We start from the raw sequence: 13777 nt of genomic DNA, 5'->3' as shown, positions 1-13777 counted from the left end.
AGGTGAGTCGGGCGGGGGGGGGATGGCTTGGCCCGCAGCCTCCCGCAAAGGGCCTCTGAGCGCGTGCAGAGGGCTCCCCCCCCCGAGCCGGGGCAACGGGGAGGCGGAGGGCAAAGGAGGACCGGGGGGGGGCTCGTAGCGAGCCCCGGAGGGAGGCGAGGGGAGCGGAGAAGAGAAGAGCCCCCCGCCCGGGCTGTGGACTCCCCCCACCCCCCCATTCTGTGCTCTGTGCGCCCGGCAGGGGAGGGCTTTCGCCCGCGGAACCTTCTACCACAAGAAGAGCCGAGCGGCTGGGAGGCCGGCCCCGGCCCCGATCCTTCCCGGCTCCTCCCTCGCCTTGCATTTCGGCAGGCAAGGCAGCAACGGGGGGGGGAAGATCCCCCGCCCGGGCTGCCGCTCGGCATCATGGGTGTTGTAGTCCCCAGACTGCGGCTGAGCGGAGGGGAGCTCGTGAAGAGGCGGGCGGTGGGTGGGGGAACGCTCTGCCGGTAGGCCTCCTGCCTGCTACAACCCACAGGAGCCCTGTCTGGAAACGCCAGACCCAGCTGCCAAGCCCCGGCACGCTGAAAAGGGAATCCCGCCGTCGGGAGGTGAAAAGAGCAGCCAGCCAGCCATTCAACCGGTGACACTCCCCCTCCCGATTAGGAACACTCGACCTGGCGGGTTTCTGCCTGTCTGGCGGCAAGCCCGAAGGGAGGGCGGGGAGGCAGGGCCAGCCTGCCCTGCCTTTGCGCATTTCACTGTCGAAGGGTAGGAGGAGGAGTCATCTGTCGCACCCCTCCCCCGCCGCGGCTCGGAACTGGGAGGAGAAGAGCTGCCGCACGCCCCTCCCTCCCGCCTGCCTTTGCTCTGGAAATAAAGAGAAAACCTCTGGCCGAGTCGAGGACGCAGCACTCCTAAGCCCGCGCCTTCGTTCCCACGAGACGGTGAACCCGGAGAAGACGACGCGGCGCGTGTACAGCCTTCCGGGGCCGCACCAGCACGAGAGACGCCCCCCGCCCCGTTTAATGAATGAATCAATCAATCCCAGAGCCTTTCCCGAGGGGGCTTTTCCCGTAGCAAGACTGCCCCCGCGTGGAATAGTTAAGCCATTGCAGCAGCGGCTTCCCCCGACCCGTTCCGGTCTCCCTTTCTTTTTAGTGCTGCCTCCTGGTGGCTGACTGGAGGTAATGCCCACTCTCTCTCCTTTCCCAGTATGACCAGTGCTTCCAGGGGCTCTCTAAGGAGGCAGGGGCTTTGAACATTGGACAGAGATGGGGAGACCCCTCTCCGACAGCCACGCTCAGCATAGATCTGCGTCAAGTCAAGAGGTAAACGGGTTGGGGCGGGGAATAGAGGTGCCAACCTCCAGGTGGGGCCTGGAGCGCTCACAGAATTATAATTGATCTCCAGAGACCGGTTGCCCTAGAAGAAAATGGAAGTTTCCAAGGGTGGGCGCTGTTGGCATCACCTCCCTGCTGAATCTCCTCTGCTCCTCAGTCTGTGCCCTCCCCAGCCCCACACCTACAGGCATTTCCCGGTGCAGAGTTGGGAATCCTAGCTGGGAAGCAACCGAGACCTAGGGGTTTTGGTCAGGCTCTCTGTTAATGATTCAATCCACTGGGTCATCAGGCTCAGAGTGAGTGACTCTTGAGCAATGCTCCCTCTAAGCTGTGGAGTCTTTGAGCAAAAATTCTGCCTTGTGAGCTCCTGGCATTAAAGTTGTGAGCGAGCGATGTGGCTGCTGCATAAATCAGTTTGCTCCGGAGCCCCATCCTTCCCAAGCTCAGACAAAAATGTGTGAGCCGGAGGCTAAAAAACGGTGAGCGGGCTCACACTAACTCAGCCGAGAGGGAACACTGCTCTTGATTTGTCCTCTGACAGCACTGCACCTCCTCTCGAGGAGAGGAAGCACTTGGGAATGAATGCAGCACAGACCATTTCTGAAGGGCGCTGGGGTTCTGGACCAAGGCTCCCTCTAAGCTGTGGAGTCCTGTGAGCAAAAATTCTACTTTGTGAGCTCCTGGCATTAAAGTTGTGAGCGAGCGATTTGGCTGCTGCATAAATCAGTTTGCTCCGGAGCCCCATCCTTCCTGAGCGAAGACAGAAATGTGTGAGCCGGAGGCTAGAAAACGGTGAGCGGGCTCACACTAACTCAGCTGAGAGGGAACACTGCTTGAGTGGCAGGAACTGTCAGCTCTTTCCCCAAGGCTCTGATCCCGAAGATACTTTTGAACAGGAGATGCCCGGGACTGAATCTGGGACCTTCCAAATGCAAACCGGGTGTTTTGTCTCTGCACCAGGGCCCCACTATTTTAAGATGAGGGAACTGGACACCGTTTTTCAGGTAGAGGATCTGTTGGTTCTGTCACCAAAGCACCTGTCAGGTTGTCAGATCAAGAGATGAGCAGAGGTGGTTCGCCGTTGCTGCATCTGCGGAACAACCCTGGACTTTCTCGGTGGTCTCCCATCCAAATACTAACCAAGGCCGACCCTGCTTAGCTTCTGAGATTGGGTCAGCCTGGGTCATTCAGGTCAGGACATATACCTCTTACTCCCCTCCCCCCGCCAAGAGTCTCACCCTATCAGGTCAGAACCAGTGTTTCCTCTAAGCTTAGTTAGTGTGAGCTAGCTCACCGTTTTTTAGCCTCCGGCTCACACATTTTTGTCTTCGCTCAGGAAGGAGGGGGCTCCAGAGCAGACTAGTTTATGCAGCCGCCAAATCGCTCGCTCACAGCTTTAATGCCAGCAGCTCACAAAGTAGAATAATTTGCTCACAGGACTCCACAACTTAGAAGGGAACATTGGTCAAGACGAGACGACCAGTGTTCCCTCTAAGCTGAGTTAATGTGAGCTAGCTCACATCTTTTTAGCCTCTGGCTCACACATTTTTGTCTTCGCTCAGGAAGGAGGGGGCTCCAGAGCAGACTAGTTTATGCAGCCGCCAAATCGCTCGCTCACAGCTTTAATGCCAGCAGCTCACAAAGTAGAATTATTTGCTCACAGGACTCCACAGCTTCGAGGGAGCATTGGTCAGGACATATACCTCTTACCCCCCCCCCAAAAAAGAGTCTCTCCCTATAGCCAGTGCATCAGAATTCTTCTTCCCCCAAGTGGGGTCCAGCTGGTCACAGCCATTGGAGGGGGAGTCCAGCAGAGCAGAGGTTCTATTACCGGTTTCCTCCTCCCCAGCGCGGCTTCCTTCTTCGAGCTCCGCACCTACGACCCAGAAGGCATCGTCTTCTACGGGGACACGAGCCCCAGCACCGACTGGTTCGTGCTGGCGTTGCGCGGGGGGAAACTCGAAATGCAGATCCACAACAGCGTCGTAAACCTCACTGTCTCTATGGGACAGCGCATCAACGATGGCCAATGGCACCAGGTACGGAGGCGTCTTTCTGGGGCTGGCACCTTTTTAACGGGCTTCATTGACTTCGTTTATGTCTCAAGGCAACCCTCAAGGCGGGTTGCAAAATTTAAAAACAAAACAATTCAATCCGACAGGATCAGAAGCGGTAGAACGGCTACGTTTGAGTTCAGTAGCACTTTCGAGACCAACGTGGTTTTCGGGGCAGGGGTTTTCGAGAGTCAGATATGATGAAGGGTGCTTTGATTCTTGGAAGCTGACATGATCGAGGTTTATAAGATTATGCGTGGGGAAGAGCAGGTCGAGAAAGAAGTCCTTTTCTCCCTTTCTCACAATACAAGAACTCGTGGCACTCCATGAAATTGCAGAGCGGTCGGGTTAGAACGGATAAAAGGAAGTCCTTCGTCACTCAAAGAGTGATTAACACATGGAACTCACTGCCACAGGAGGTGGTGGCTACAAGCACGGACGGCTTCGAGAGGGAATTAGATAAGCATATGGAGCAGAGGTCCATCTGTGGCTCTTAGCCACAAGGTCTAGATAGGAGTAAGGCTCTGTATTCTTGGTGCTTGGGGGGGGGGGTCAACAGTGGGAGGTCTTCTAGTGTCCTGGCCCCACTGCTGGACCTCCTGATGGCCCCTGGTATTTTCGGCCACTGTGTGACACAGAGTGTTGGAGTGGACGGGCCATTGGCCTGATCCAACACTGGCTTTTCTTGTGTTCTGACCCCCAAAAACCGTGTTGGAGCGCCTGGCCTTGGATCTACAATATGCAGTGCAATACAACCAGAAGAACAGCATTAGCTAACAATGCAGGCCGGCCATTCCAGAAGGTAGGGGTCACCACAGGGCGTGCGTGTGAACAGTGAGTTGCCCACCTTACCCATTCTCAGGGCGGCACCTCCAGGAGACTTGTCACAGGTGTTGTGATGGGGCGTGTTGGGACAGGTGATCCTGCGGCTACACAGGCCCCAGGCCACGGAGGGCTTTGCATGTGATGACCAGGCCCTTGAACTGAACCCTGCTTGTGATCAGTCACCAACCGAGTATCTAACAGTGGACCTCCTGATGTCCTGGCCCCACTGGTGGACCTCCTGATGGCACCTGGTATTTCTGGCCACTGTGTGACACAGAGTGTTGGACTAGATGGGCCTTTGGCCTGATCCAACATTGGCGTCTCTTCTGTTCTTCTGTTCTTATCTGCAGAGGGGGTACGACTTGTGTGTTCCACCTGTTCCCAATAGTCATCTGGCCCTGGCGTTCTGGACTGACTGGAGTTGTCTGTAGGGGCAGGCCCATGTGAAGGGCGCTGCAGTAGTCTAGCCTCAATGCAACCATGGCATGGATCCAAATGGTCAGATCAACTGAGAAGGCAGAGGACCTTTTTGGGGGGCTAGAAGAAACAGGGAGAATGCCTTTTGGGCAGCGGCTTTAGCTTGCCTCTCCAGTAATAGCACCAGGTCCAGTATTTATTGATTGATTCGATTCGATTTGTATCCCGTCCACCCTGCCGAGGCAGGCTCAGGGCGGCTTACATTAAAAAGTTAAAAATGAATTAAAACACAGATACGTTAAACACATCAGAAAAATTCATATACAGAACAGATAATCGATACAAATACATAAAGTGCTGGTGGTGGGAACATCCCTAATCGGCCATAATAAGATGGTAACAAAAAACATGGCCCAAATCAGTATCCCGTATATCACAGGCTGTTGGCGTTGACATAAAGGGCCTTACCGCAGCTGTTCTTGGTAGCGGCTCTGTCCTAAGCAACGGCCTGGTGGGAAAGCCCCACGGCTCTCAGCTGAGTCAGTGAGCGTCATCTGGCCCCCATCAAAAGTGGGGAGCACCACGTCCCTCAAGAGCAGCCGGCATGACCTCCCTCATGTCAGGGTTCCGTTTCAGCTTGTTCTCCCGTAGCCATATCATAGAATCGTAGAATGTGAGAGTTGGAAGGGACCTTGCAGGTCATCTAGTCCAACCCCCCGCACTCTGCAGGAGCATAGCTGAAAGACAGCCCTACAGCATACCCGGAAGATGGTTGTCCAGCATCCGCTTGAAAACGTCCAGCGAAGGAGCCTCCACCACCTCCCGAGGCAGTCTGTTCCACTGCTCAACCACTCCGACACAGGGGTCGTTTCGTAGAAAAAGAGCTAGGGGAACTCATTAACATAACTCATTAGTATATGCCACACCCCCTGACATCACCGGAAGAGTGTCATAAGGCCACACACCCCATGAGGGGCCCAGCGGTGGACCTGCAAGGACGGCGGGTGTGCAAGGAAGCCCCACAAAGGCCCTCCCTGGCCCCAGGCCGGCAGGGGTGGGGAGAGGCAGGGAGGAAGCAACTTACCCTCCCTCTTCTCCTGCCTCCTCCTGGCTGAATGAGGGCCGGAAGCAGGGGGCGGGGCTTCGTCATGTGCCCCCCCTCCGTACCTCGCCCGGGGGAACTGTGATCCCCCCGCGATCCCCCCCGAAATGACCTCTGCTCTGACAGTTAGGGAGTTTCTCCTGATCTTCAGCTGGTATCCACTCCCTTGTAATTTCCACCCATTAGATCTAGTTTTGCAATCTGGAGCAAGAGAGAATAGATCTGCTCCATATTCTACATGACAGCTCTTCAAATACTTGAAGACTGCAATCCTGTCCCCTCTAAGCCTTCTCTTTCCCAGGCTAAACAGACCCAACTCTTTCAGCCTTTCCTCGTAAGACTTGGATTCCAACCCCCTCACCATCCTGGTTGCCCTCTTCTGGACACGCTCGAGCTTGTCAACATTCTTCCTTAAATGTGGTGCCCAAAACTGGACACAGGACTCCAGTGACCACAGCAGGGAGGAACTCGGTTAGGCTCTCCGCAACGTCCCCAGGTCGTTTAGAAGAAGAGATGCCGGTGGGTGTCGTCAACATATTGGTGACGTCCTGCACCAAAACGACCAATGATTTCCCCTGTGGGCTTTCCACAGAGATAGAATAGCGTAGCTTGGCAAGTCTTATCCCCGTCACCAACGGCCACCTTCGGCGTGGCGCATTTCCGCACGGCAGGTCCAATGCTCCCTCTAAGCTGTGGAGTCTTGTGAGCAAGAATTCTGCTCCTGGCATGAAAGTGGTGAGCGAGCGGTTTGGCTCTGGCGTCAATTAGTTTGCTCTGCGGCCCTCCTTCCCGAGTGAAGGCAAAAATATGTGCGCCAGAGGCTAAAGAACTGTGAGTGGGCTCACACTAACTCAGCTTAGAGGGAACACTGTCAGTTCTGTTCAGAAGGCCTTCGTGTTAATTGAGCGGCACGGGAGGGGCACCGACGTTCTTTGTGTGAGTTCGACTTAACCGCCAGTGGCACAGACACGTGACTTCGTTTCCGCCCTCTGCTTACCTTCCCTGAACCGCCTGTGAAACGGCAGCCTTTGAAACTGCCGCTGCCTTCCCTGCAGGGGTAGTTTTTAAATTTTTTTTTACTGTACTTGTACCCCGCCTCTCAGAGCGGCTTAGGTCTGCCTCATCTCTTCCATTTCACCCTCACAAGTCCAGTGTTCCCTCTAAGCTGAGTTAGTGTGAGCTAGCTCACAGTTTTTTAGCCTCTGGCTCACATCTTTTTGTCTTCGCTCAAGAAGGGATGGCTCCAGAGCAGACGAATTCAGGCAGCAGCCAAATCGCTCGCTCACAACTTTAATGCCAGGAGCTCACAAAGTAGAATCTTTGCTCACAAGACTCCCAAGCTTAGAGGGAGCGTTGCCCAGGAGTCCTGATGACCCCCCCCCCCACAATAGTAATTAGCAGGGGTCATTTTGTAGAAAAAGAGGTGCAGGAGCTCATTAGCATAACTTATTTGCATATGCCACACCCCCTGACATCACCAGAAGTGTGTCAGAAGGCAACACCCACTGCTCAGGCTCCACTGGACTGTTTTGGATGGCTAGCTATTGGGGGGGGGGACGTGCAGATCTGTCCTCACAGAGGAGGGAGAGCTTGTACCTGAATAAGACTTGGTCTTAAAGGTGCCACTGGACTGTTTTGGGCCGGGGGGGGCCCCCTGCAGCTTACCTGGCTGCTTCTTGCTCTGACTGAGGGCTGCTGGGAGCAGGGGGTGGGGCTTGTTGCATGTGCCCGCCCCCTGGGCTCTTTACTGCCGGAGCTCCGCTCCTGTGCGCTCCTGCAGGAAATGACCCCTGGTAATTAGTATCTCGGCAGGAAACATAATGTAGTGTTGGGGGGTGGGTGCTGGCGGAAGCCAGGTGGGGTGTTAAGAGTAGCCCACCAGGGTCCCACTTGATTTGTTTGTTTCAGTCATACCCGCATTGGGAACCCAAAGCGGCTGATGCTGCTCCCCTCCCCTCCCTTTCATCTTCACAACAACCCTGTGAGGTGGGCTAGGCTGAGAGACTCTGACTGGCCCAAGCGCTCCCAGCAAGCTTCCGTGGCAGCAGTGTTCCCTCTAAGCTGAATTAGTGTGCGCCAGCTCACAGTTTTTTAGCCTCTGGCTCAGACATTTTTGCCTTCGCTCAGGATGGATGGGGCTCCAGAGCAAACTAATTCATTCATCAGCCAACTCGCTCGCTCCCGACTTTAATGCCAGGCGTTCACAAAGTAGAATTTGTTCTCACAAGACTCCACAGCTTGGAGGGAACCTCGCTCGCAGCCACCTCTGAGAGTGCCTGCCTGGCCCGAGGTCACCCAGCCAAGCGGGCAGAGTGGGGATCTGAACCTGGTGCCTCCGGCTCTTAGCGCAGCCCTCGAACCGCCACCCCCGGCTGGTGGAGAGTCGAGGCGGGCTACTGCCTGTCTCTTAAATTAACTTTCTCGTTTTACCAGATCATGGTGAAGAACGAAGGGGACTGCGTGGCGCTCGAACTGGACAGGAGTTACAAGCTGACTCTCTGTGAGGTTTCTCACGCCATCATTGATCACCCGTTCCCGGAGATGCGCATCGGCGTTGGGGGTCTGCTCATCCCCCAGAAGGATTTGCTCATTCCCGTAAGGGCTTGCGGGTCGGAGGGGAGTCTCAAATGCAGGAAAGGAGCAGCCGGCGACGGGCTCTTTCTGTAGCAGGAACTCCTTTGCCTATTAGGCGACACACCCCTAATGTAGCCAATCCTCCAAGAGCTTACAGAGCTCTTCTTCCAGGGGCTACTGTAAGCTCTTGGAGGATTGGCTACATTAGGGGTGTGTCGCCTAATATGCAAAGGAGTTCCTGCTACAGAAAGAGCCCTGAGCAGCCCTATTCAATCGGCCTGAGGGGGGGCGTGGCACCCTCTGCCATGGGAGCGGAAGTCTCTGGCTTGCAACCGAGAATGCCAAATGGCCGCGCCCGGCCTTCGGCCTTCAGCTGGGTGTCAACTTTTCTCCAGCTGGGAGCCAGTTTGGTGTAGCGGTCAAGTGCACGGACTCTAATCTGGGAGAACCGGGTTTGATTCCCCGCTCCTCCACTTGCACCTGCTGGGTGACCTTGGGTTAGTCACAAGTTCCTTTCAGAGCTGTTCTCTCAAGGGCAGTGCTGGAGAGAGCTCTCTCAGCCCCACCTGCCTCGCAGGGCGTCTGTGTCTGTTGTGGGGAGGGGAAGGGAAAGGAGTTCTTAAGCTGCTCTCAGACTCCTTCAGGTAGTGAAGGGTGGGGTATAAATCCAATCTCTTCTCTTCTTCTTCTTCACATGACCGCTGTCTATGGCACCCACAGTCCCATGGGTTGCAGACCCAATAACAGCGCAAATGTGGAAGTCAAGCAAGCAACCGTGGACGCTAAGCAAAGAAAAGGATTGCAATTTTATGCTTAAAGCCATTGCTACTAGCGTCGCTTTTATCTGCCACTAGCAATGTGTCCCCCCCCAGCCATCGCTCTTCACTTATTATTTATTTATATTTATTTGTTTGTTTGTTTGTTAGATTTTTATCCCACCCTTCCGGCCAAGGCCGGCTCCGGGCGGCTTACAGACAGACTAAAATCACGTACAATGCGATAACATAAAGTCGCATCAGTTCGTATAAACACAGTGTTGAAACCAAGACATAATAAAGTGTTTACGGTCGGCTCCCTGGTCTTCAGCTGTCTCGGGTGATTGGCTCAGGCAGTATTTAAGGGTCCAGCAGGTCAGGGTTCCTCCAATGTAGATGTCAATTGGTGGTGGCGGAGGTAGTAGATGGAAGAGCTTCGTCTTGCAGGCCCTGCGGAACTGTGGGAGGTCCCGCAGGGCCCTGGTTGGTGTCGAGGTGAAGTGCGCGGACTCTAATCTGGGAGAACCGGGTTTGATTCCCCACTCCTCCACCTGCAGCTGCTGGGTGACCTGCGGCAAGCCATCGTTCTATACAGGGGTCATTTCGTAGAAAAAGAGGTGCAGGAGCTCATTAGCATAACTCATTAGCACAACTCATTTGCATATGCCACACCCCCTGACATCACCGGAAGTGTGTCAGAAGGCAACACCCACCGCTCAGGCTCCACTGGACTGTTTTGGATTGCTAGCTATGGGGGGGGACGGGACGCGCAGATCTGTCCTCGCAGAGGACAGAGAGCTTGTACCTGAAGGCGGGATGGGGGGAGCTCTGCAACTCACCTGGCTGCTTCTTGCTCCTCGTGGCTTGACTGAGGGCTGCTGGGAGCAGGGGGTGGGGCTTGTTGCATGGGCCCGCCCCCTGGGCTCCTTACTGCCGGAGCTCTGCTCCTGTGTGCTCCCGCAGGAAATGACCCCTGGTTCTGTCAGAGCTGTTCTTGAAAAAGAGCCGTTTCTGTCAGAGCTCTCTCAACCCCGCCCACCTCACGGGGTGTCTGTTGTAAGGAGGGGTCGGGAAAGGAGTTCGTAAGCTGCTCTGAGACTCCTTCGGGTAGTGAAGGGCGGGGTATAAATCCAATCTCCTCTTCTCCTTCCGGGAGCTCATTCCACCAGAGTGGAGCCGCCACCAAAAAAGCCCGGGCCCTGGTTGTCACCAGTCTGGCCGCCTTGAAGCTTGGGGGAGCCAGCCGATTCTGGGTCCCCAATCGCAGCGTCCTCTGGGGTACATAATGGTGGGAAGGAGGTTTGCCTGAAACATGGGATATTTCGGAGGCTTTTGGGGTGCTGGCCAGTGTTCCCTCTAAGCTGAGCTCACAGTATTTTTTTCTTTTTTTAAAAACAAGTTTATTTATACTTTTATAAATTGTACAAGACAAATTTATATATACAAAAGTACATATGCATTAGAGTCTATTACTTTGTTCTTTCTCTATCCAATCGTACAGTCCCGCCCACCTTTTCTCAAAAACCTTTTCATCTTTCCCATATAGAGTTACATTTAGTTTGTCAACCTCTGCTACATTCATCAGTTTATAGATTATTTCTTCTTTTTGTGGTACTTTATCTGATTTCCAGTATTTAGCCCAAAGAATTCTTGCTGCTGTCAAAATATAAATCATCACATATCTATCATGACAATCATATTCTTTTGGAATCATATTTAACAAATAAATTTTGGGTTTAAGTGGCAGTTCGATCTTTACTACTTCTCTTATTATTTTCTGAATTTCCCCCCAATAGTTTTGCATTTTGACTGAGCTCACAGTATTGTAGCCTCTGGCTCACACATTTTTGCCTTCGCTCAGGAAGGAGGGCAAACTAATTGACGCAGGAGCCCAATCGCCCGCTCACCACTTGAATGCCAGTCGCTCACAAAGTAGAATGTTTGCTCGCGGGACTCCACAGCTTAGAGGGCGCGTTGGTGCTGGCCTAGGTGTGTCTGCCTGGTGCCTCCGGGCGTGGGGCAAACATCAGGTTTTGCTGTGAGCAAGTGAACGGGGAGGGGGGGCCGTGGGGGGGCTATTTTCAGAACCTTTTGTAGGCTGGGCTGTGCTGTCGTCCTGCCGTGTGCCGAAAGAATGTCAGTCTCTCCTGGGGATGCTCTGGTGTCTTTTACTTGCACCTGAGACTCTGGAGAGCGGGGGGGGGCGTTCCGCACCATGGGGGGGACGCACGTGGAACCTCCCCCCTTCCCTGCCCTTCCTCCCTTCCTGTGGGTTTCCTTCTCTCTTTTTTTAAATTAAAACAAGTTTTTATTAATGGGATATAAAATAGGTCCAAAATTAACCAGTTCTCCATTTCTTAATGCATCCCTTTCCCCTCCCACCCCTTCTCCCGGCTTCCACCACATTTCCTCTCTTAATCTTTCCCTTCAGTTTGATATCATCTAAAGGTTCACAATTTCTTTTACTTACCTTACTTATATTTTTTCAGTCTCATAGGTAACCTATTCGATAACAATTTCTTTCCAACATTTCTAAAGTCTATTCTTAATAATGACTAAAGCAAAGAAGTTTATTTTCGACATCCCAATGTTTCTCTATATAGTCTTTAAAGTCCTTCCAATCCGCAAAAAAATTCTTCATCTTCTTTGTTGTTCAACTTTCTTGTCATTTTATCCATTTCAGCCATAAAGAGTAGCTTCCTTATCCATTCCCATACTTCAGGTGTTCTTTCTTGCTTCCAACATTGAGCATATGTCATTCTGGCCGTTGTAATCAAATACCATTCACTTCTTCCATTTTAAGACCCAAAAGTAATACTTCTGGTTCTTTTTTGAAAGAACATTTCAAAATTTTCTGCATTTCATTATGGACCTCCGTCCAAAAGTTCACAGCTCTATCACAAGTCCACCACATATGATAAAAGGCAGAGGTCATTTCGGGGGGGATCGCGGTTCCCCCAGGTGAGGTACGGGGGGCGGGGCACATGACGAAGTCCTGCCCCCTGCTTCCGGCCGCCCCGCTTCCGGCCCTCATTCAGCCAGGAGGGGGCAGGAGAAGAGGGAGGGTAAGTTGCTTCCTCCCTGCCTCTCCCCACCCCTGCCTGCCTGGGGCCAGGGAGGGCCTTCGCGGGGCTTCCTCGCACTCCCGCCGGCCTTGCAGGTCCACCGCCGGGCCCCTCATGGGGCTCGGCAGTGGAGCTGTAAGGCTGGTGGCGGCCGGGACCGTTGGGGGCGGGGTGTGTGGCCTTATGACACACTTCCGGTGATGTCAGGGGGTGTGGTGTATGCTAATGAGTTATGCTAATGAGTTCCCCTAGCTCTTTTTCTACGAAACGACCCCTGATAAAAGGAACCTTCTGCTTTTTTCGTTTCCTTCTCTTCCAGATGAACACCGCCATGGACGGCTGCTTGAGGCGGTGGAACTGGCTGAACACGAGTACCGCCTGGCAGGAGGGGGCCGCCCTGGAGGGCGAGGGGACCAAGGCCTGCTTCGCCAGCATCCACCGGGGCAGCTTCTTCCCAGGAGGGGGGCTGGCCAGCTTCCTGCTGTCAGGTATTTTTATTTTATGATTTTATTTCCCGCATTCACATCCCGCCCATCCCGTAAACGGGCTCAGGGCGGGTCACGATGTTTTGATAAATACAATAAAAATTTAAAACACATTGAAACATATAAAATCGGTCCTCGTGCTTGCCCCGTAGGGAGGAATCCGGCCCGTTGATGTAACTGGGTGTGGCCGGTTATCAGTGGGTGGGAGGCCGCAACCTCGGTGGGGGGGGCAAGGGTGGACGCCCGCCTGGCGGAAGAGCTCCGTCTTGCAGGCCCTGCGGAATTGCGTAAGATCCCGCAGGGCCCTGATCTCAATAGGGAGCCTGTTCCACCAGGCGGGGGCCAGGGCGGAGAAAGCCATGGCCCTGGTCGAGGCAAGGCGGCCGTCCTTCGGGCCGGGGATCACCAGGAGATGTTGACTCTCAGAGGATAACGCTCTCCCGTCCTTGGATGGGGTACCTTTGGTGCCAGCTTCTGGGGTTCGGAGTTTGGGGGTGCTTCTGGACTCCACCCTAACGATGGAGGCCCAGGTGGCAGCCACTGTCAAGTCCGCCTTTTTCCATCTTAGGCGTGCACGGCAGTTGGTCCCCTACCTTGACCGTGACGACCTGGCCACAGTGATCCACGCGACGGTCACCTCAAGGCTAGACTACTGCAACGCTCTCTACATGGGGCTGCCTTTGTCGCAAATCCGGAGGCTGTAACTGGTGCAGAATGCTGCGGCCAGGCTGTTAATGGGTCTCTCTAGAAGGGACCATGTGCGGCCTGCGCTGAAAGCGCTGCACTGGTTGCCAATAGCGTACCGGATTCGCTTCAAAGTGCTGGTCGTTACCTATAAAGCCCTACATGGCCAGGGTCCAACCTACCTGAAGGACCGCCTTTCCCCGTATGTTCCCCCAAGAGCACTATGGTCAGGGGCCCGAAATTTATTAGTCATCCCGGACCCTAAGGATGTCAAACTAGCCGCCACGAGGACCAGGGCCTTTTCGGTGGCGGCTCCTACCTGGTGGAATGAGCTCCCGGAGGAGATCAGGGCCCTGCGGGACCTCATGCAATTCCGCAGGGCCTGCAAGACGGAGCTCTTCCGCCATGCTTTTGAGTAGGAGCCGCCACCCCTACTATACCACCATCGCCCTGGGGTCCTGATTAAACATCTGCTATCGAAGAATCCTCCTGCC

At 54.2% G+C, this 13777-nt stretch overlaps 1 protein-coding gene across 1 annotated transcript in view; it reads left to right on the top strand.

Moving 5' to 3' along the window:
* Positions 1–405: 405 nt before the first annotated feature.
* Positions 406–13777, top strand: part of SHBG (sex hormone-binding globulin) — a 25990-nt gene continuing 12618 nt past the window's right edge. The window contains exons 1-5 of the mRNA XM_015423903.1: positions 406–465; positions 1195–1310; positions 3172–3361; positions 8154–8315; positions 12434–12602. Coding sequence (XP_015279389.1) covers positions 406–465; positions 1195–1310; positions 3172–3361; positions 8154–8315; positions 12434–12602 — 697 coding nt within the window. The remainder of the gene's footprint in view (positions 466–1194; positions 1311–3171; positions 3362–8153; positions 8316–12433; positions 12603–13777) is intronic.

The sequence above is a fragment of the Gekko japonicus genome, unplaced genomic scaffold (assembly GCF_001447785.1).
Source record: "Gekko japonicus isolate JY-2015 unplaced genomic scaffold, Gekko_japonicus_V1.1 scaffold2282, whole genome shotgun sequence".
Classification (NCBI taxonomy): Eukaryota; Metazoa; Chordata; class Lepidosauria; order Squamata; family Gekkonidae; genus Gekko; species Gekko japonicus.
This window is presented reverse-complemented; position numbering and strand designations above follow the sequence as displayed.